The sequence below is a fragment of the Suillus clintonianus genome, assembly GCF_016758775.1.
Source record: "Suillus clintonianus strain FC179 chromosome Unknown DEU56scaffold_12, whole genome shotgun sequence".
NCBI classification, from domain to species: domain Eukaryota; kingdom Fungi; phylum Basidiomycota; class Agaricomycetes; order Boletales; family Suillaceae; genus Suillus; species Suillus clintonianus.
This window is the reverse complement of record NW_024539236.1, coordinates 283,950-304,075: the sequence shown is the minus strand read 5'-3', so window position 1 is coordinate 304,075 and position 20,126 is coordinate 283,950. Positions and strand designations below refer to the sequence as shown.

The following is a 20,126-nucleotide window of genomic DNA, read 5'->3' as shown; positions in this document are numbered from 1 at the left end:
GCTTTGAACAATAGAGTCAAACAAAGAGTCTCGGTAAGCGGGGATCGAGAACCCAAGTCGTCATTTACACCATGTCTGATGCTGTAGGGACGTGTTGTGCGCTCGGACTCACTGCATGCTGCGACGTTTTGGCGGGGATATGTATTGACTTCATGTCAATGCGTAAGCACTACGATTTTATGAGCGTCGTTTAATACAATTCTTCACTGGCAGGACATCCATGCACAGAGCATCTCTGTAGCTGCTGCTCATGCAGCAAGGCCATTGACGACACCATACTTGACGTCGAAAGGGAACCTCTCATCTGCGAGGACAGACAGCCCAGTCCCCATCCACCGATGCAAAGTACTGAATCCTCGTGATGATAGGCGCGCTCACTCGTTGGTACTGTACCACAGCTGGTAGGTGGTGTCCTACCTCGGACATAGACAAAACTTAAACTGTGACCATTCTCAGATATACCCTTATGTTGTATCATCACTATATTCATACCGCAGGAATGATTACTTCCTGGACAACTACCACAGGTTTAATAGGCACATAGATGAAGAATATTTATCGAACAAAACGAATGTGACTACCGCAGGAATTATAACTTCCTGGACAACTACCACAGGTATACTAATAGACACATAAATGAAGAATATTTATCGAACAAAACGAGTGTAACTTCAACGACAAATATATACGACGACAATATCTAGCAGGTCCACTTAAATAACAATCGAACCAAGTCCAATCAGAAAACACAGCCAAAAGAATGTTTCAAAAGAAGGAAAATGAAAACGAACGTGGTTGGTTTAGACACCTGGGGTAGTGAAGTCAGGGTAAGCAGGCCAGTTGCCCAGCTGTCCAGGGTCGCCTCCGATGCGGACCCAAGCAGAGTGCGATGGCGTCGGACCATCCAAAATGAACAGCTGGTGCCATCCTGGTGGACACACATACGCATTCGGCGGCGCCGTGATGGTACAGGTGGTCCCAGAGCACGAAAACTCAGGGAAGATGACCCTCCCACCGCTCATGACGTTTCCGTGCGTGCTAGACGAAGCTATATTTCATAGTCAAAAATCGATCGATCGATCGATCGATAATCTAGAATTGCTTACCCGCCACGAGTGAGACGCGCATGGTGCTCGTCGTTCCCTGGAACAAAGTCACCGAAATACTGTACTGTCCACCCAACGCCCAGTCAGTCTCAGTGATAGTGAACTCCGGTTGTGTGAGTCCTTCATTGAGGTAAGGCGGAATATAAACCTCAATGCGCATCTCCTCTGGGTACACAAAGGACCCGTTGGGATAGTACGTCTGGGGGTCTGAACCAGACACCAGAACACGCCCATCAGGCAAAAGGGTCGCTTCGGAGTGATACAAGCGAGCTACAATGGTATTGTTGAGGATGGAGATGCGTTGACCAATCGGCTGTGAAGGGTCGTAAAGAATTGCGCTAAGATTAGGGTCTGTCGCAAGGCCGAAGCCAGCAACGCCTTGATGTGCGCCGTTCAGGATCATATACGTCCCATCTGTAATCGACACCGGTATAATTAAAAACTAGACTTCTGTCATTGGTAATCATATTTACCTGGCAGGGTCGTGATGCAGGGCATGACCCGTTTCGAAGGCTGAAGGTGGCACAGCTTAGCATCAAACCTTAACATCCCCAAAATTAAATTAGCTCACCATACGTTCCAGTGTCCACGTCGGATTTTCTACTTCGGGTGCAATAGTGATACAGTTGTCCAACGCAATGGCGGCTCCGATCGTCGAACCACCGCAGATGAGAATCTCGATCGGATCCGTATATGGTGCGTGCTGCGGCAAAAGAACCGCAGACCCTTCCATCGGATACGTTCGGCCTGCGAGGAAGTTGTTGACGGCACCCGGCATATTTGGCAGGACCGTCACCGTGTCAAAGGTGACAGGATCGAGGACACGAGCCTCGTTGTAGTAGCCTTGTTACATTCCGTAAGACATAGTGCATCTTAACATAATGACACCTACCAATGAAAAATCGGCCACTTGGCAACACCAAGAGGAATGGGTAAAGATTGTTGGGGTCTGTCCGCTGGAGGTAATCCAACGTAATGACTGTATCGCCACCAGGGGGCTTTGGAAGGATCTCGAGACTGGGCTGCGGGGAAGCATTGCTTCCAGACTCTCCACCAACGACCAAAATACTTCCATTTGGCATCATCATCGCGGTAGGATACCATCGGCCACGCTGAACACGGGTCAGTACAACGAGCCTTGCACCAATAGTTCAACAACAGACCTGGAGTGTGAGCTCTTCAACATTTTCTTCCCAGTCATTGGTACCATTGACACCAGCGCTCCCATCCGGTGTATACAACCTCACACCAAAAGTCGACGCAAGCGACCATCCACCCACATTAATTTGCCTGAATGTTCCAATGTAAGCGAGAGCATGAGACGTCATAAAACACGACCGACCTTCCTCCCTTGTCTGGCAGAACAATACTACCCGAACAGAACACGTCCGTCTTCAAATGCATCTCGCGCCAAGCCAGTTCGTAATTGTCCACCAAACTGAGATCCAACTCGTACGCGCCGGTAGAATTAGCGTACTCCGAAGTACCGGCCTTCTCGAGGAAAGTGACCTTGTTGTTGATGCCCACAGTAGCGATGAGAGGGACGACGAGACCGCCTATGAAGAACTGCGTAGACTATGAGCATTTTGTGCATTCGTGACAAGACGGGACACACCTCATAGTAGCCAGTATTCGCAGGGGTTTTCCACGAGTTCATCGTCCCATTATAGTAGTAGGTAGACAACCTGCTTAGTCCACCGCAATAGTGGAGTGGGTCTCCCGAGCAAGCGATGTTACACTGCGAATCCGAGACATACTGCCCACTAACTGCTGTGATATCACTGATGTCGCCACAGACTTGTCTCTATCAGCAGTCTGCAAAGTATAATGAATCAAGGCGCTTACAACACTGAGCTCCGTATTCAAGGGCAGCTACGGGATATCCGAAGGCAGCGCATTGGGTTATGCACGAATCGACAGTATTGTTTGTGGTCCATTCATTTTCATAAGGGAATGTCTGAGCGCCAATGGCTGGTTCTCTGTAAGGTAATATTAGTACCGAGTGCGTAGGCGATGAAGAATCACCAACGCCAAACAGCCCTGATACACCCATTCTGCTGGTAAGTTTGTAGTCTGCGCCACAGGAACAGGGAGTAATGTAATATTTCCGGTAGAGCTGTAAACAGACAATCGGTTTGGACCACCGCACGCCTCACTAGCCCACATCAGGAACATAAAACGGGCCAATTGAAGAAAACACGTACGTCGCATTTCCACCACAAGCCATGTTGCAGTCACTGTCGGCAGCCGCCTTCGTTGCCCCATCGATGAGATAATCACCACAGACTAGAGGCAAGAGTCAACAGGGTGAAGAAGAAAATATAAACTACTTACAGCATTGCGTGCTGTACTCGATGCCTGCAATGGTAAAGTTTTGCCCGGCACAGTTCGCGATACAACTCTCCACTGTGGTAGTAGTGCTGTCAAGTTCATTCCCCAATACACGCCCATTTGTGTTGTCAACGTAACATCCTCCATACGTCCAGTTGCCGGTTAAGCCAGAGGTCACAGGCGAAACAGCGCTGGGATTGCCAGCGGGATTAGTTACCGGGGTTATCGTAATAGGCTGGGTGTAGTTGTACATGCTGAGCCGGTTCGGCCCTCCACAATACTCGGACGAATTTCCCGCGCATGTCATATCGCAGTCCCCATTTGGGGTGGGACCAGAATTGTTCTCGATGGTCAAGCCACAGTCTGCAAAGACTTGTCAGCGAGAGAGGCATTTGATAAAAATTCATGCGCACAGCATTCATCAGCGTATTCCATGCCGGCATGCGGGTATCCAGCGTTGTAACATGCAGTGGTGCATGATTCGACAGTAACGCTTCCGGTTACGCCAGTGCCGTATGGCAAGGCTCGTGTCGCCGAGTCGCTGGTACAAAACAGGGTTAGCTTATGCTTCGTGCGGGTTGTACAGGAACGTACTTGTAACATCCGAGCAACGTCCAGTTCCCAACACTAGGGACCAGGACGGGTGGAGGAGGAGGCTGGGCCCCACTCCAGAATATATCGAGTCTGTTTCCAGCACCGCAGAATTCTGCAGCGTTACCAGTACAGGGCATGTTACAGTCAGAGGAGCTGACATTGGTGTCGCCAGAGGCGAAGTAGTTGCCGCAGTCTATGTGAAGTATGCGATGAAGAACCAATAGACATCAGCGTGAAATAATACGTACAACATTCCTGAGCATATTCGACACCTGCATAGATGTAGGCGTTGGAGCCAGTCGAACAGAAGTTGATGCATGACTCGACAGTCATACCCACAGTGTCAGTGTAGGCAGCTGCAGAGAGTGTTCTTACACCACCAACACCATCGCTGGACAACGCCGGTCATCAAAAATTGCATCATCGTGAAAGTATATACTCACGTCCAACATCCAAGCGCAGTCCAGGTTGTGTCGCGTCGATGAAGATGGTGCGAAGGGAAGCGGTATGCATATGTGATCTGCGGAGAAGAGAGATCAGTGACTCGGTAATTCAAGCAGCATAAGGTCGTACTACTGTGAGGGAGGATATGATACTAATCAACGAGAAGGTGGTAAGACCCGCCATCTCGTCTTGATTAACATCTACTGTCGAATGCTGCATTTATACATGTCAGAAGCGCTTTGGACTTTGCCTGCCTACCATCATTTGTGGTAATCGGTGTTCTGGAGACAGTCGGTAGAAGCTGTCAGGAAGAACAAGGGACAGCAAGGCACTTGGACCCGTTGCCCGGGGTGGATCTTGTGGCCAGCAGCCAAGAAATCAGGTCACATCATTCAAACCGGGTGGGTTTGTTAATATCGGAGATTACGTGTCCCTGAAAATGGAAGATGGAAGGTTTATGATGAGCATCGAGAAGCAAATGATGACTCTGTTCGGAGTAATAGATGGTTAAACCAATGAGAAGCCGTTTGAAACCATGCAAATGATTACGACGCAGCGCATGCACGGAGTATACTGGGTCAGTCACGGGTGGAGTAGATACTTAGGACGTCCCTTGCAAAGTGGCGCCTTGGGTTCAGGAGCAGTGGGTCTGGACTTGCTGTCAAATAGACTCTATTTTTGAGGGGAAGATCGCCCTTGTTTCCAGTACCCAAGTGCATACTTACCGCTATCTCCACGTTGAAATGCGAATAGTACATCAACAGGCACGCGATCACGAGGTTTGGGCGCTCGGGCATGAAGTCAGAAAGACATAATTGGTATTGTTCGAGATGAAGACATCAAGAATAAGTCTCGGACACACGGGTCTGACAAGACTGTGAATGATGTACTAGATTGCGCGTAGGGTGGGCCTAGATAGCCACGTACCTTAGGATGGGATCAAATGGAGATGAATGGTTGACATCTGACCGCGGTGATGTCGGGAATGGGGAAGAGCAACGCAACTGTCTGCTAGCTGTTCGGTCAACGGTGGCGTTACCCTGGGGTATGGGTGTGCACCGGTTGGACAAAGCTTGATTGCTCGCGGAGGCTTAGTAAGCGTTAGATAGTTAACAGAAACTTTGATTTTTGAGCGGATGACCCCCTTGGTTTTGGTTGATCTGAGCCGCTCTTGATAAAATTCATTGAAATTTCAAGTGAAAAAGTAAGACATTAGGTTACTGACTGGGATAGTCAGTAAGGGTAGAAATAGGAAAGACATACGTTTTTGGTGTTGTCGCGGGAAATGGCCAAATAGGCTTTCTGATCACTTCCAACCCAACCCCGCCGCAAACCTAAGAACATCTCCGAGCAAGGTATGAACTTTAAAGGTTTTGGTTCAATCAACTTCGAATCAACTTCTCACTTTGTCTCCCACCATGTCTTCCACAGACTTCACAAATATTATCAAATGTCTGCAAATCAGCAGATCTCTCCAAATCCCAATCCTACTCCTACAAATCAATCATCTTCAACTTCAGCTTGGACAGAGCCTCCTTGGTCAGGTTGGATAGAAACTACAGGAGATGCTCTTCTCATCCTCGAGGCCGCTCGTCGTGGTTTAATTCCAAGAGTAACTAGGCGTCTAGTCGATTCAGAGCGCAAGATGATAACCTCAGGCTCAGTCTTTGTCTTCGATGAGGACGAGAGTGGCATTAAGCGCTGGACCGACGGTTTCTTCTGGAGTCCAAGTCGTATACTAGGCAACTTTCTTCTTTATCGTGAAACCGACAAGCGTGGCGCAGGTCATCGAGGCGTTCGCTCAGACCCTGCCGAAATGAACGAACATTCTCAGTACAACGTGGATGGCGTTCGCCTCGAGGGTCAAACTTTGAGTCGTCCCAAAGGCGAGTCTAGCTCCCTGGGCATCGATAAACACAGGGAACGTGTTCTCGTCGGCAGTCTCACTAATAGCTACAAATTTAAGTCTGACGGCCTCATGAAGAAGGTCTGCTCCTTCCCCGTCCTCCTCCTATACCCTCTTTCTCACGCTTCAAATCAGACCTTTTCATTGACAATCGGTGGTGTATCACAGCATCTCATATCTTATTACAAGGTCGAGGATGTAGAGCAAGGGCGCTTACGCTCCCCTTCATCACTTCCCGAACTTGCATCTTTGGATATCAGTCCAGAATACCTCGACAAAACTCATTTCCGTAACCCTCCCAAAGTAGAGATTGGTGTAGATGGTGTCCCTCGTTACCGTGGAGAGGCAGATGATATCGAATCAGCCCCTTCCATGATCACTGCTCCCCTCTCCTCTGGACTTCCTCTCCTTACCGACGGTCGCATCTCCGACGGCAAACGTGGGGGGCGCTACAACCCGTACGCCACCGGCAGTGGCAAACGCTCTCGCAAATCCAAGAGTTCTCAGCCAGAGTCCACATCTCCGACGGATCAACATCCACCCCCTCTGCCATCCCCATCGACTCCTACTGCATCCCAAGCTCCGCCTCCGCCTCCATACCCTGACCAACCAGTCTCCGGTCTCCCTCCTCAACCTCATTATTCTGCGTACCCAACCCCTTCTTACTATGGCGTTCCAGGTTATTCCACTTCCCACTCCAGTTCCCATTCCACTGCCCATTCCGCTGCCCATCCCCCCTACTCGGGTTCGTCGTACCCCACACCGTCCCCGACAACTCCTCACCAGCCATCACCAGCGCCATCCCAGCCGTACCCGTACCCTGGGTATGGCGGAGCATCAGCCAGCGCTGACACGCAGCAGACTTTGATTCCTCATCACCCACCTGCCTCGGTGCCCCAAAACAACTATTATCAGTACTACCCGCCGCCGGCCTCACAACCTTCCTATGGTAGCTACCCCCCAAGCAGTACCTGGCCGGCACCAACGTACGCTAGCTACTCTTCCCCACCATCAGGCTCATCCAACGTACCGCCGCTTTCCGCCAGTATATCTGAGCTACCGGACAAACCCTCGGAAGGCCGCGCGGCACCAGAGGCCGGCTCCAATAGCCCTGCATGAGGTTCTCCTCGTTCGGCTAGATTGTATTCTCTACGTCCCTCGTCTTCTCCCCGCCTCCGGTCTTCTTTCATTGTGTTATCATACTCGGCCGAGTATTTTGTCTCCATAGGTCCATTTCCCATTCTCATTTCCGTTTCCGTTACTGCTTCTGTTTCTTTTCCCTCTTCGTTCACTTCGTTCTTCGGGGATTGATTATAACTAGTATTCCGTATCGGCCCTTCGCTTGTCTATATGTACGACTGCAAGTGTGTCCGTGGTTAGTTTTAGCGTTAGCGCGACTCTGGTCGATATGGCCCTTACCTATGCGCTCATCTTTCATATTATAATCCTCATGCTGGCGTTCGTCTTCATTTGATAAGTACTGTACTACCTACTTACCTTGTGCTGTGGGTTACATATGGAATACAGCATGCATACCAGTATCCCTAACTTATGTCCGCAAAGGCGCCCCGGACTTCCGAACCTCTGATGGAAAACGTCCTTCGTATCAATGAAATTCATGGGAACCCACACATGCCATCTTCAATTTCGAATAGGCGTCATCATGACAGATTTTCTTGCAGGCACTTCCAACCGGGTCACCGAACTTCCGAAGGGCCTCCGACGTTCTTTCACGCTGATTCCACGTACGGCAACAGTTTCCACAATCATTTGCATGGAAGTTCAAGCTGCCACCGAATCCCCCTCCGCTACGTGGGAGTCGCAAATCGTCGTCATGTGCTTCCGCTTGGTGAGAATAGTCGGAGTATATGTATTATATTGCATGGTTTACATATGTCAGAGAGAGATAGTACAGACACGTATACAGCCAGCGCAGATCTAGAAATAAACCGGTCATCCAAACGGTGTCACGGAGATAAACCAAACCACAGACGATATCATGTCATGTGAATGGGAAACTGTCCTCTACAGGAGATCGGGGAGCAAAATCTTCATCGTTCTGAAAGATAAATCATGAGCCTAGATTAATAGAAGGAATGAGCAAGGCTTCAGTGACGTACGTCCTCCCACACTGGATCTTCGACTCCGTCTTCATCAAGAGGCTGCCATGGTGTCGTACAATCAGGCCACCTAAGCGAATGTCAGGATCGGTCTCATAAGTGGAAACCAGTAACTCACAAATCATCTTCTGTTTCCTCTTCCACTTCCCCGCGAAATAATCGCCGTATAAGATTATTTTGTCGGTTCAGGGTGTACAGTGGCGTGAAGCGGTATTGTCCAGCCTTGTCAAACGCTTTTCGGAGGAATGCTGCTTGAGCATCAGTCCACCAATCCACGGAAGCTGTTGCGCCAGCAGTCAGGCCTCCTGCAGCTAGAATCGGTGCGCTGGTGGTAAGCCCCACTGCTATTCTCTCTCCGGCTGCGTCAGACCATCAGCATGATGTCATCAATGAAACAAAAGACGCACACTTGTTAGACATATAGATAAAATATCCTGGGCACGTGAACGTGCTGGTGACAAGGTATTTGTCATACAGCTCGGTTGCGTTGTGGACAAGATTCAGAACCTTGCCCGGTGGAATAAATTCCTGCTGGGGCTTGTGCATTATAAGGACGGCGCCTCGCTTGCCTTCCTGAAATTGAAACTCGGCCTTGACGGAGGTAGAGGCCAGGTTGAGGAATGAGCTGATCGATTAGTGCATGGTGAATGATAGCAAACAGAGGAAGGAGTGCATGCGCTCTCACACTTCTGGCTTCATCGACAAATCTCCCCGTTTGACGCCCGAAGATGTCAAGATGATGTCGTCGCCGAGTCCGCCTTTCTTAGGCTGACACAATACATCAGATAGGTCGATCTTCAAGCCTTGCTTGTTTAGTGACTCTTGGAACGCTTCTTCGTAGATATTCCCTTCCACGTCAAGCTCTCCAGATTCACTATCAATTTTCCCATAATCCCCCACCTGTGGACCTCGACGGTGAGACAAAATCTGCGCAACGATCACCAGAGCGCTTAAACTGACCTTAATTTTCGTTGGTGGATCCCAGTTTGCCCACTTGGACGACGCCCCGCGAATGAGATCGATGTACTTGCGAGAGGCCGCGGTGTCTCGCATTGTTTCGGGAAGGAGTGGAGGAAGGAATGTGGAGGTGGAGGTGGAGTTTAACGCACACGTAGAGGCTGTAGCCTAGGGGTTTCGAATCCTGTAACAGCGTGATTGTCACACCAATTAGTCCAAATTAGGTAGCTTAGTAATAGAAACAAAAACAAAGAATCGTGCCGTGCAAAGAGCAGAACTTGATAGCATGGCAAGGGAAGGTCTGAACTACGTCACTGTTGGAGGATCGCATCAAGAAGCATCATCTGCATTGGGGCAGATTAACATTGTCTTTGGGGTTGGGGACAACCACGCCCCTTCGTTTCGTTTTTCAATCTCCGTCCATACAGCACTTAAGTATTTCGTCTGCATCGTGTTTGCGTACCTCAGTCGTTGATCCACAACCACTGAGGTATGCGTCTCTGTTCTTCTTGCACCAAGCTTCGTACTTACAATACTCTACATTAGCGTGATTCCAACAGGTACATAGCAATAATAAGTCGTTGATCCACAACCACTGAGCGTGATTCCAACAGGTTATGAGCCCCGTGTTTTAAAACAGCACGGAAACCGGAAATCGCGAACTACTCGTGTTGAACGACTCAAATCGTTATTAGCTTTATCGCAAATTCTCTCTCTGGAGCGTCTATCCCACGATGGGAAAATATGACCACATCCCAGAGTTGACAGGCGCAGATAATTATATTCCCTGGGAGACGCAGGTGCAGCTCGTCCTAACGAACGATGATCTTTGGTGTCATGTCACCGAGACGGTAGATCCTGACGACATTCTTGGAACGGCCTCAGTCCTACCCGTTGCAGTCAATAAATCAGCACCAACCGATGCCGAGAAAACTGCTATACGCGCGTGGCTTATAAACGATTCCAAAGCGAAGACCATCATACTCTGTAAACTTGCGCCCAGTATTCATCTCCTCATTCCTCGTAACAACACAGTCACTGCACGTGAGTCTTGGAGAATCCTTAGGAATCACTTCCACCGCAACGATGTCAGCTCTCAGTTCGTCATTCGTCGACGCATACAGTCTCTCCGCATGAAGGACGCGAACGATGCCAGCAACTATGTGGGGCAACACATCAGTTGTCGCGACAGGCTCATTGGAATGGGCGCTGCTTATTCTGACGAAGAAGCCGTGTTCAATCTCTTGACTGGGCTTCCCACTTCTCCCTCGTGGCAGATATTCCGCACCCAACTAGAGCAGCGTATGCATGATAGCTTCTCCGCAACCGTCGTTAGCACATCAATCAGCAGTGGAGCACCCATTTCGGCCTCATTCCAAACCAATAGTCTCACCTTCGAAAGCTGCACGTCGCGCATCACCTCAGAAGCCACTCGCATGGTCAATTCTCATCCCACCGTCACATCAGGTCCTGGTTCGGAATATGCCAACAACGCGACCACGTCTACGTCCTCCGCTACCAACGTAAATCCCATTACCGGCCTGCGAAAGCACAAAAATAATCCCCAGGGCATCTTCTGCCTAACCACCGGGTGCGGACGTGGAGACCACGACAATGAGCATTGTTATCGAGAGGGAGGGGGAATGGCGGGACAAGCACCTTGGCAAAAGAAAAGGAAGGAGACTGCAGCGGTTGCTGCCGTCGTGCCACCTACTCCACCTGCATCATCAATCAGCTTACCACCAGTATCTGTTGCTGCACTTGCCACCACACTCTGCTCGCCTGAGATGACTGCCACACTCCGTCGCGATCTGTCCTGCGCCAGTATCGAGGAGATACCTGACGACATATCCGCCCACGTCCACGCATTATCCACCATTCTCGATTCAGGAACCACCAGCACCCTTATCAGTGATCGTGCTATGTTCTGGACCTATTCAACTCAGGATCCGGTGGTCGTGAAAACTGCGAATCACGGCTCTCTCCCTACCTCCGGTCGTGGAGATTGCGTGGCGTGGTTAAAGATTGGCGGTGAGCGTCATCGCGTGCGACTCTCAAACTGCCTTCATGCTCCTGGAGCCATGTTGAACTTGCTCTCCGTGGGATGGATGCTAGCAAAAGGTTGGGACTGTAACTTTCGTGGAGATCCGGCTCGGTGTGAGCTAGTATATCGAGGCACGGCATTGGGCGCACTCCCCATGTCAGGAAGGCTGTTCTACGTGGACCTAGAATTTATTCCACCACAACAAGACATCACTCCTCTCGTTCCCGAAATCTCAGCCTTCGCACGTGCTCAACTCACCTACGACATCTGGCACGCTCGTATGGGTCACACTGGTGGGGAATCAGTGCGCCGTCTTCCTCATATCGCACGCGGATTCACCTTGGACTCGAACGAAGCCATGTCTAGATGCGAGTCGTGCATCATCGGCAAACACCCACGCCAACCTCACCCCACTTCAGAGTCCCCTCCAGCCTCACGCTTCCTTGAATTAATTCACTCCGACATTTGCGGACCCATTCCCATCGAGACCCCCCATCATAAGAAATACTTCATAATCTTTCTCGACGATCACACTGGGATATTGGATCTCCAACTGCTGGCTACAAAGGATCAAGCGTTAGAAGCGTGGCGAACGGTGCGAGCGCGTTGGGAGAATCGTTCTGGTCTAAGGGTAGTTGCCTTCCGCACAGACAATGGAGGTGAATTCATGAGTGAGGCGTTCAACGCTGACCTTGCAGCGGCTGGGATCGAGCGTCAGCTCTCCGCGCCATACTCTCACCAACAGAATGGACGAGCCGAGCGCGTTATTCGCACTATCGAGGGGAGAATGTACGCAATGCTTAACTACGCACGTCTACCACGGAACTTGTGGGGAGAAGCGGCCCTCACAGCAGCATACCTATTCAATCGTACAGAGTCTCGCTCGCTGCCTGCCGGCAAAACACCCTACGAGATGCTCCACAAAGTCCAACCGGATCTCTCTCACATCCGTGTCTTTGGCGCACGATGCTTTGCGCGTATTCCAACAGAACTCCAAATGAAGTTAGGGCCGAAATCTCGAGAAGCCTACTTCATGGGCTATGCCCCCGGTGGTCGCGCCTGGCGCTGTAGAGATAAGTCAACTGGCACATTCTTTAACTCACGCGATGTGATCTTCGACGAGACGTTTTCGGGGCGACCATTTCCTTCTAACGATGACGACTCGGATGAGGATGAATCTGCGGTGGCTCCCGCATCCATTCCCTCCTCCATTCCCTCCTCTGTTCCATCTCAAACAACACTCATCCCTTCCACTATTGAACCTCGCCGCTCAGAACGAACTCGTCTGCCCACCGAACGTGGTCAACTCTTCAAAGACCAGCTAACGACCGATCGAGAACGTCTGGCAAGACAACGTGAAGTTCGTCAAGCGCGCATTCAAGGGGTGGCTATTGAGGGGGTGAATGCCGCACCTGACAAACTCGACCCCGACGCCATAGTACCTGATGAAGAAGAGGTAGGGTTTCCTCGAGCGCTCGCCGCCCTGATCGCCACCGAGTTCGCCGGGCTCTCCATCCGCAGTGACACACGCCGCAGTCCACTCACACCTGGTTACAACATGGGAATACCACCATCCACGTACGATGAAGCGATGCAAAGGTCTGATCGCGACCTATGGCTGGAAGCCATGCACAAGGAGATTAACCTTATGTCAGAGATGAATGTCTATGAGTTGGTGGACTTACCGGAAGGGAGAAGGGCGATAGGTTGTAGATGGGTCTTAGAGTTCAAAGAGGACGCGAAGGGTGGATCCGTGCATAAGGCACGACTCGTTGCGCAAGGGTTTTCACAGGTGCCAGGCGTGGATTTCGGGAAGACTTTCGCCCCCGTAGCAAGACCGACTTCGATTCGACTCCTCTCAGCATACGCGGCAGCTCACGATTGGGAACTCGACAGCTTTGACGCAAAACGCGCCTTCCTTTGGGGAAAACTTCGTGAGGACGTCTACATGCGTCAACCTCCCGGATTCGAACGCCTCGGCAAAAATGGAGCGCGCCTGGTCTGTCACCTGCTATCATCGCTTTACGGGCTGAAGCAAGCTGCGTTTGACTGGTATGAGCTGTTGAGAGCGGTTCTCGTCCACTTAGGGTTCATCCGCTGTGATGCTGACTATGCAGTCTTCGTCTTCGACCACGTCCAGCAAGGGGTGCGCGTGATCTGCATCATCGCGTGGCACGTCGACGACGGGCTCGCAGGCAGCAACAACCGAAAGTTTCTCAACTGGATAAAGGGTCGGATTGCGGAGAGGTTTGGGATAGCAGACTTGGGGCCGGTAGTCAAGCATCTGGGAGTCCAATACGTTCGCTCGCGCACCACACGAGAGCTGTGGATGCATCAACAGGAGTACATCACCTACCTACTCACGGAGCACGGTCTCCTCGACTGTAACCCAGTTTCTCTCCCGATGGACCCCGTCTTTCCCTTCGGTCGCGACACTGACGTGCACCCCTACATCCAGAACCTCGAATCAGAATACCGCAAGCTCGTTGGAGAACTGCTTTATCTTGCCATGTATACCCGTCCCGACATCGCCCTCGCCGTCATGAAATTATCCCAGCACAACTCCAACTCTCAGCCTCGTCACTACGCTGCAGCAAAACGTGTCCTCCGCTATCTCGCTGGAACCATATCCTATCGCGTGCACTACGGGGGAAAGAACGCCGACACGACCATCCACGGATTCAGTGACGCCGACTGGGCAACGTGCCCAGAAGACCGTATTTCAATCACTGGATATGTGTGGTATTTTTATGGCGGTCCTATCTCTCACGCGGCAAAGAAGCAGACCACCCAGGCGCTATCATCAGTGGAGTCAGAGTACATGGCGTTAACGGGCGCGATCCAGGACGGACTCTGGATCAAGTCCTTCTGCGAGTGTTTGAAGATTCCCCTCACCCTTCCTCTCAAACTCTACGCCGACAACACCGGCGCTATAGCATTGTCGGAAGAGGCTGCTAATCACACTCGGACGAAGCATATTGACCTGCGTTACCACTTCATCAGACGCCACATTGAAGCTGGCACTTTCCAACCCATCTGGGTCTCCACTCATCGCAACAGCGCCGACATCTTCACTAAAGCTCTTCCGCGTCACACATTTGTCACTCATCGTTCCGGTCTCTCACTCGTGGCGGGTTGAGGGGGTGTGTTGGAGGATCGCATCAAGAAGCATCATCTGCATTGGGGCAGATTAACATTGTCTTTGGGGTTGGGGACAACCACGCCCCTTCGTTTCGTTTTTCAATCTCCGTCCATACAGCACTTAAGTATTTCGTCTGCATCGTGTTTGCGTACCTCAGTCGTTGATCCACAACCACTGAGGTATGCGTCTCTGTTCTTCTTGCACCAAGCTTCGTACTTACAATACTCTACATTAGCGTGATTCCAACAGGTACATAGCAATAATAAGTCGTTGATCCACAACCACTGAGCGTGATTCCAACAGTCACGGTAACGTATGAACACCTAGCTAATAGTCTCTGCTGCTAATGTACTTGCTGCAGGTATATACATTCAATATAGTGACTACATTAAGTCCACTGAGCTCGTGTACTCGCTGCACAGCCCAAGTTTGGTGAGCTTCTAACCGAACTCCAGCCCGGTGGGTGCAGGTGGGTGCTCTACCATACGAGGCCATATTTTGTGTGTCCGGCTTTCTATGTATACATATAAAGTTTACTAGCGCACTTGCACATTGTATATATGAAACAATGGCAGTAGCGCCGAAACGCAAGTTTACTTCCACCATTTCTCCCTCACTTCTATATATCCACAGCCCAAAACATGCAAAATCTGCCATCACGATCTAGTCCTGAACCTGCCGACCCCTCGACCAACAAGTAAGTGGCAAGCTAGACTGAGTTGTCTGACAATAGTACTCATGGATATACAGGATCGGGACCGATTCGGATGCCGCGAGCAAGGTACCTGTGGTGTCCTTTCTGAGAGGCTTTGTAACGAATCCGTGAATATCAACCAATCAGCACGGTACGCTTGATGTCTAACTATATTGAAGGGAAAACATCCGCAATGTCCCCCGACGATATACTGTGGAAGAACTTGAACATGGCAAGGATGTCAATTCAAAGTTCTGGGAGACTTACAAAGAAGTTTCGAATGCATACGACGACGACTTCCTCGGACGGGCGCATGGCGATATAGGCATTATCCTCACTTTTGTGCGTTCACCCCCGTATTCGTCAATGCAAGTTTAACAAGCCAATCAGGCGGGTCTACTCTCAGCCGTTGTCTCTACATTCATCGGCGGAATGCAGCCTAAATCGGGAAACACTACAAATGAGCTCCTGCTGCATTTGATCCAGATCACTGCTGCCGGCCCAAATACCGTATATGACATCAGCAATTTATCCTCGTCCATGCGCCCTCCCCCCCCAGCCGCCTGGGCACAAACCCCCGCCTACATTAGCCTAGCGCTCAGCATCTTGGCTGCGTTCGGGGCAGTCGTGGGAAAGCAATGTCTTTATTCGTACGAGACATCTCGGGGACGAGGAGGGTCTCTAGAAGAGAGCGGCACGCGGAGGCAGATAAAATTAGATGGGCTAGAGTATTTGCAGCTGCGCGCTTGGTTGCAGGCATTCCTTGTGCTCCTCCAGGTTGCGCTGCTGCTCTTCAGCATCTCGCTATGCGTCACGACGTGGACCGACCCCTTGCCGACATTCGGTTTCATGATCTCCATCGTAGCTTCTGTCGCTCTCTTCTACGCAGGCACTACTATCTTCATCCCAGTGTGGTGGCGGGATAGTCCTGTCCAGATACCAGGGACGGAACTTATCCGAGCCATGTGCGAAAGATTTCTTCCAAACAGATCTAGTACATTGAGTCTCCACAAATCATCCGCCATACGCTGGATACTAGAGACATCGACAAACCCGCAAGCTGTCGAGGCTGCGGTTGCGATGGTACCTCTCGCGCAATGGCCGCCGAACTTTGATGCTTCAGTAATCTTCGCACGTTTACGTGATACCTTCGCGGCGTGTCGTAGCAATGAAGAGCAATACGTGATGTGCGGCAAGGCCATGGCCCATCTTTGCATCCAGTCGGTAAAAATCACTCCAGAACTTGTGAACGAAAAATTTTGGCATGAAGAATTTCAGCGAACACGAAGTCGTTTCATTCGCGAAGCATTCATGGCCTGCCGTGCCGCCTACCATCAGTTCAAGAAGACACCGTCGAATCAAGACGTTGTTCGACTGAAGTACCAGGCCAGTGCACGCACCGCCCTTAGAGCAATGGTTGTCCATGGAATGGACCATCACCTTTCACGTCCGAACAACGAAAATTTAATTTGGAAGGGTGATCTGTGCTGGTCCCACATTAAAGGGGATAAACCCGACTGTCAAGATTTTGACTGGCTCGTTGATTACCTGGCGGACGAAACAGAGTACGACAAAGCCGATGAAACAGAGAATGACAAAGCCGATGAAACAGAGAATGACAAAGCCGATGAAACAAGTTATGCTTTACTTGCACTGAGCGCCATGCGTGGCCTAGGGAGCTCCCCCAAGCGACGTTCCTACATCATGTCGCTTATCCGTTGTATGGGGTACACTAGACCTCGCCGAGTCCGGCATGCTGCGTTGAGAGCTATTTGTGAAGCTCAAGAAGAACTGGCTCCTATAGCAAAGGACTCGATGCCACAAGGTGTCGACGCAAAACTCATGAATAAGCTTGCTTGCGCTCTTCTCACCGCCGTACGTCCAAACCACGACCAGACATTCAACGATGGTGGACTCGACGCCTACATCCGCCTCATTTATGTTCTGACGAAGCACGACGAGTGGTGTCAACGTCTGACCCAGGACTGTCACAGCCACCTTCCCTTGTGCATTTCTCTAGCTGGCGAAGTTAGTGAAATATATGATCGGGATGTCGGGTTCTACCTTGCTGTGATTATCGGGCGCATCAATCCCTTGAGCAAGGACCTTCCCTCCAGCCCTCCTCAGGGTGACTTCTGGCAGCTCATTAAAGACACGTGGCAGCACGCACGCAATTGTGCAAGCCTAGGGAATGACGACTACGTTGGTGGAATACCAGCCCTCGTAACAGCGACGAGGCTGACTTTCCCAGGCTCATATAATACTGTTCCGAGGAAAGATGTTGCTAAACAGGTGCGGTGGGCTTTGGACGATTTGCAGCGAAAACAGGTGCGGTGGGCTTTGGACGATTTGCAGCGAAGGAAGGCAACACTTGTGGATAGTGGTATAGCTCAGACTACAGTTGACGATGCAATATCTTCTGTGCAGGGCTATCTAGGCGAAGACCAGAGCGCCCCGCAAGAGGGCGGTGGAAACTTGGGGTCGTGAAGGACAATGACCCAGTCTGCGGCCACTTTTTGTTGCGCACAAGTTGTACACATACTGTATATATATGCCGATATCCTGTTCACGAGTTGGTTGTCGCTGATGTCTTTACTCAAAGAATGAATACGGTACTTCTTCTACTTACCTTGTGCTCATTACAATTAGGAATGCTCTGTCCATCAACACACAAGAAATTGAATGTCGGGTACTGGTCATGATCCATGCTGGCAATTAGTACAACATCCTGAAACCAGCGACGACCCAAACCTCGAAGATGAGTGTCACTGCGGCAACAGTGAGTCTCCTCTCATTCACACCATAGGACACGTTCGATATTTCTCGAGTTGGTACCTCTCGCACACAATCATTTGCACGGCAAGCTGCTAGTAAACCCCCTCCACTTAGCGGGAGTCAGAAATTGTCATTAAGCACTTCCGCTTGGTGAGAATAGTCGGAGTGTATGTATTGCATGGTATATAGATGAGAGAGATATCGTACAGACACATACAGCTAGCGGAGATCCAGAAACAAACCGATCAACCAAACGGACAACACGAACCAAAATACAGACGCTATTCTGCGAACGGAAGACTGCCCTCTACCGCTGATCGGGGAGCAAATTCATCGTTCTGAAAGATGAATCATGAGCCTAGATCAATAGGAGTGAGCAAAGCTTGACGTACTGCGTCCTCCCACACTGGATCTTGCTCGCCGTCTTCATCAAGAGGCTCCCACGGTGTTGTACAGTCAAGCCACCTAAGTGATTGTCAGGATCGGTCTCATGAGTGGAAATCGGTAACTTACAAATCGTCTTCTGTGTCCTCTCCCTCTCCCCCTTCCCCGCGGAATAATCGCCGTATAAGACCATTACCATTTTGGCGCTTCATGGCGTACAGTGGCGTGTAGCGGTACTGTCCAGCCTTGTCAAACGCTTTTCGGAGGAATGCTGCTTGAGCATCAGTCCACCAATCCACCGAAACTGCTCCGCCAGCAGTCACGCCTCCTGCAGCTAGAATCGGTGCGCTGGCGGCAAGCGCCAGTGCTATTCTCTCTCCGGCTGCGTCAAGCCATCAACACAATATCACTAGTGAAACACAAGGCAAGCGGACGCACACTTGTTAGACAAATATATATAATATCCCGGGCACGTGAACGTGCTGGTGACAAGGTATTTGTCATGCAGCTCGGTTGCGTTGTGGACAAGATTCAGAACCTTGCCCCGTGGAATATATTCCTGCAGGGGCTTGTGCATTACAAGGATGGCGCCTCGCTTGCCTTCCTGAAATTGAAACTCGGCCTTGACGGAGGCAGAGGCCAGGTTGAGGAATGAGCTGATCGATTAGTGCACGATGAATGATAGCGCACAGAGGAAGGAGTGCGTGCGCTCTCACACTTCTGGCTTCATCGAGAAATCTCCCTGTTTGACGCCCGAAGAGGACATGATGATGTTGTCGTCGAGTCCGCCCTTCTGAGGCTGACACGATTCATCAGATAAATCGATCTTCAAGCCTTGCTTGTTTAGTGACTCTTGGAATGCTGCTTCGTAGATATTCCCTTCCACGTCAAGCTCTCCAGATTCACTATCGATCGTCCCATAGTCTCCGACCTATGGACCTCGACGGTGAGACAAAATCGGCGCAACGATCACTAGAGCGCTTAAACTGACCTTGATTTTAATTGGTGGGTCCCAGTTTGCCCACTTGGATGACGCCTGGCGAATTAGATCGATGAACTTGCGAGAGGCCGCGGTGTCTCGCATTGCTTCGGCAGTTGGGGCGAGGAAGGAATGTAGAGGTGGAGGTGGAGTTTAACGTGCACGAGGCTGTATGTAGTAGGGCAGGGCCATTTATAAGGTTTCTCCGGCGTCAAGTGTACTGCCTTGAAGTGACCGCAGCGTGTCACTGTTCAAGCGATGTTCAACTCTGTAAATCTTCACCCAAGGCACCACCGGTGACTCTCCGGAGGTGGTAGTATCATCACTGTGATCGCTGGCGCAGGCGTTGTCGTTTGGCAGTCGCATGTTTAGTTAAATATTATGGAGCGGCCGGCTCTCGGCCAACAGAGGTTGCAGTTGCCTGTGATGGTCCCTGGATGAGCCTGGGAAATTGAAACACTATGTATATGAGCATCTAAAAATGCGGATTTGTTTAAAAGTCGCTCGAATGTGCTTGTGAGCATTTTGAAAGCGGTTAGCAGGTATGCGTCCGTAAACGCCCGTTTTTGGTTATGTTAGACCCTGGCGTGAATTTTACACAAGACGGCGCGAGATCTCTTCGTTATCGCTCGATTATCAACGATCTATAA

General features: G+C 50.6%; 8 protein-coding genes across 8 annotated transcripts; 5 read left to right on the top strand and 3 right to left on the bottom strand.

Annotated features, from left to right (window-relative positions):
• Positions 1-47: 47 nt before the first annotated feature.
• Positions 48-671, top strand: DEU56DRAFT_782559 (uncharacterized protein). Its single transcript, XM_041352104.1, has 3 exons — positions 48-162; positions 214-401; positions 457-671. Exons 1-2 carry the CDS (start codon positions 72-74, stop codon positions 360-362), a joined length of 240 nt encoding a protein of 79 aa, XP_041212208.1. The 5' UTR covers positions 48-71; the 3' UTR covers positions 363-401; positions 457-671.
• A 129-nt stretch (positions 672-800) lies between these two features.
• On the bottom strand, positions 801-4,658 carry DEU56DRAFT_909176 (copper radical oxidase-like protein; the record flags this gene model as incomplete). The annotated part of the gene is made up of 17 exons (XM_041357083.1): positions 801-1,048; positions 1,107-1,520; positions 1,580-1,619; positions 1,678-1,949; positions 1,999-2,218; positions 2,270-2,396; positions 2,449-2,672; positions 2,722-2,903; positions 2,952-3,085; positions 3,136-3,261; positions 3,311-3,392; positions 3,441-3,800; positions 3,851-3,978; positions 4,032-4,224; positions 4,280-4,422; positions 4,475-4,551; positions 4,605-4,658. 17 exons carry the CDS (start codon positions 4,656-4,658, stop codon positions 801-803), a joined length of 3,024 nt encoding a protein of 1,007 aa, XP_041212207.1.
• Positions 4,659-5,768: 1,110 nt separating this feature from the next.
• On the top strand, positions 5,769-7,928 carry DEU56DRAFT_782548 (Gti1/Pac2 family-domain-containing protein). The gene is made up of 3 exons (XM_041352103.1): positions 5,769-5,830; positions 5,907-6,462; positions 6,517-7,928. Exons 2-3 carry the CDS (start codon positions 5,926-5,928, stop codon positions 7,498-7,500), a joined length of 1,521 nt encoding a protein of 506 aa, XP_041212206.1. The 5' UTR covers positions 5,769-5,830; positions 5,907-5,925; the 3' UTR covers positions 7,501-7,928.
• A 296-nt stretch (positions 7,929-8,224) lies between these two features.
• On the bottom strand, positions 8,225-9,759 carry DEU56DRAFT_782542 (uncharacterized protein). The gene is made up of 5 exons (XM_041352102.1): positions 9,462-9,759; positions 9,187-9,401; positions 8,909-9,126; positions 8,620-8,860; positions 8,225-8,571 (listed from the first exon to the last, which is right to left on the bottom strand). Exons 1-5 carry the CDS (start codon positions 9,552-9,554, stop codon positions 8,490-8,492), a joined length of 849 nt encoding a protein of 282 aa, XP_041212205.1. The 5' UTR covers positions 9,555-9,759; the 3' UTR covers positions 8,225-8,489.
• Positions 9,760-11,782: 2,023 nt separating this feature from the next.
• DEU56DRAFT_699628 (uncharacterized protein) lies at positions 11,783-12,031 on the top strand (the record flags this gene model as incomplete). The annotated part of the gene is made up of 1 exon (XM_041347296.1): positions 11,783-12,031. A coding segment is annotated over one exon (249 nt), but the record flags the coding sequence as incomplete, so codon positions are not given.
• Positions 12,032-15,572: 3,541 nt separating this feature from the next.
• On the top strand, positions 15,573-15,977 carry DEU56DRAFT_696628 (uncharacterized protein; the record flags this gene model as incomplete). Its single annotated transcript, XM_041347234.1, has 2 exons — positions 15,573-15,680; positions 15,729-15,977. Coding segments are annotated over 2 exons (357 nt in total), but the record flags the coding sequence as incomplete, so codon positions are not given.
• A 497-nt stretch (positions 15,978-16,474) lies between these two features.
• Positions 16,475-18,036, top strand: DEU56DRAFT_782538 (uncharacterized protein). The gene is made up of 2 exons (XM_041352101.1): positions 16,475-16,895; positions 16,920-18,036. The coding sequence occupies exons 1-2, from the start codon at positions 16,524-16,526 to the stop codon at positions 17,823-17,825; spliced, it is 1,278 nt and encodes a 425-aa protein (XP_041212202.1). The 5' UTR covers positions 16,475-16,523; the 3' UTR covers positions 17,826-18,036.
• Positions 18,037-18,242: 206 nt separating this feature from the next.
• On the bottom strand, positions 18,243-20,027 carry DEU56DRAFT_782530 (uncharacterized protein). Its single transcript, XM_041352100.1, has 6 exons — positions 19,489-20,027; positions 19,214-19,428; positions 18,936-19,153; positions 18,627-18,879; positions 18,506-18,578; positions 18,243-18,451 (listed from the first exon to the last, which is right to left on the bottom strand). Exons 1-6 carry the CDS (start codon positions 19,579-19,581, stop codon positions 18,395-18,397), a joined length of 909 nt encoding a protein of 302 aa, XP_041212201.1. The 5' UTR covers positions 19,582-20,027; the 3' UTR covers positions 18,243-18,394.
• Between the last annotated feature and the right edge of the window lie 99 nt (positions 20,028-20,126).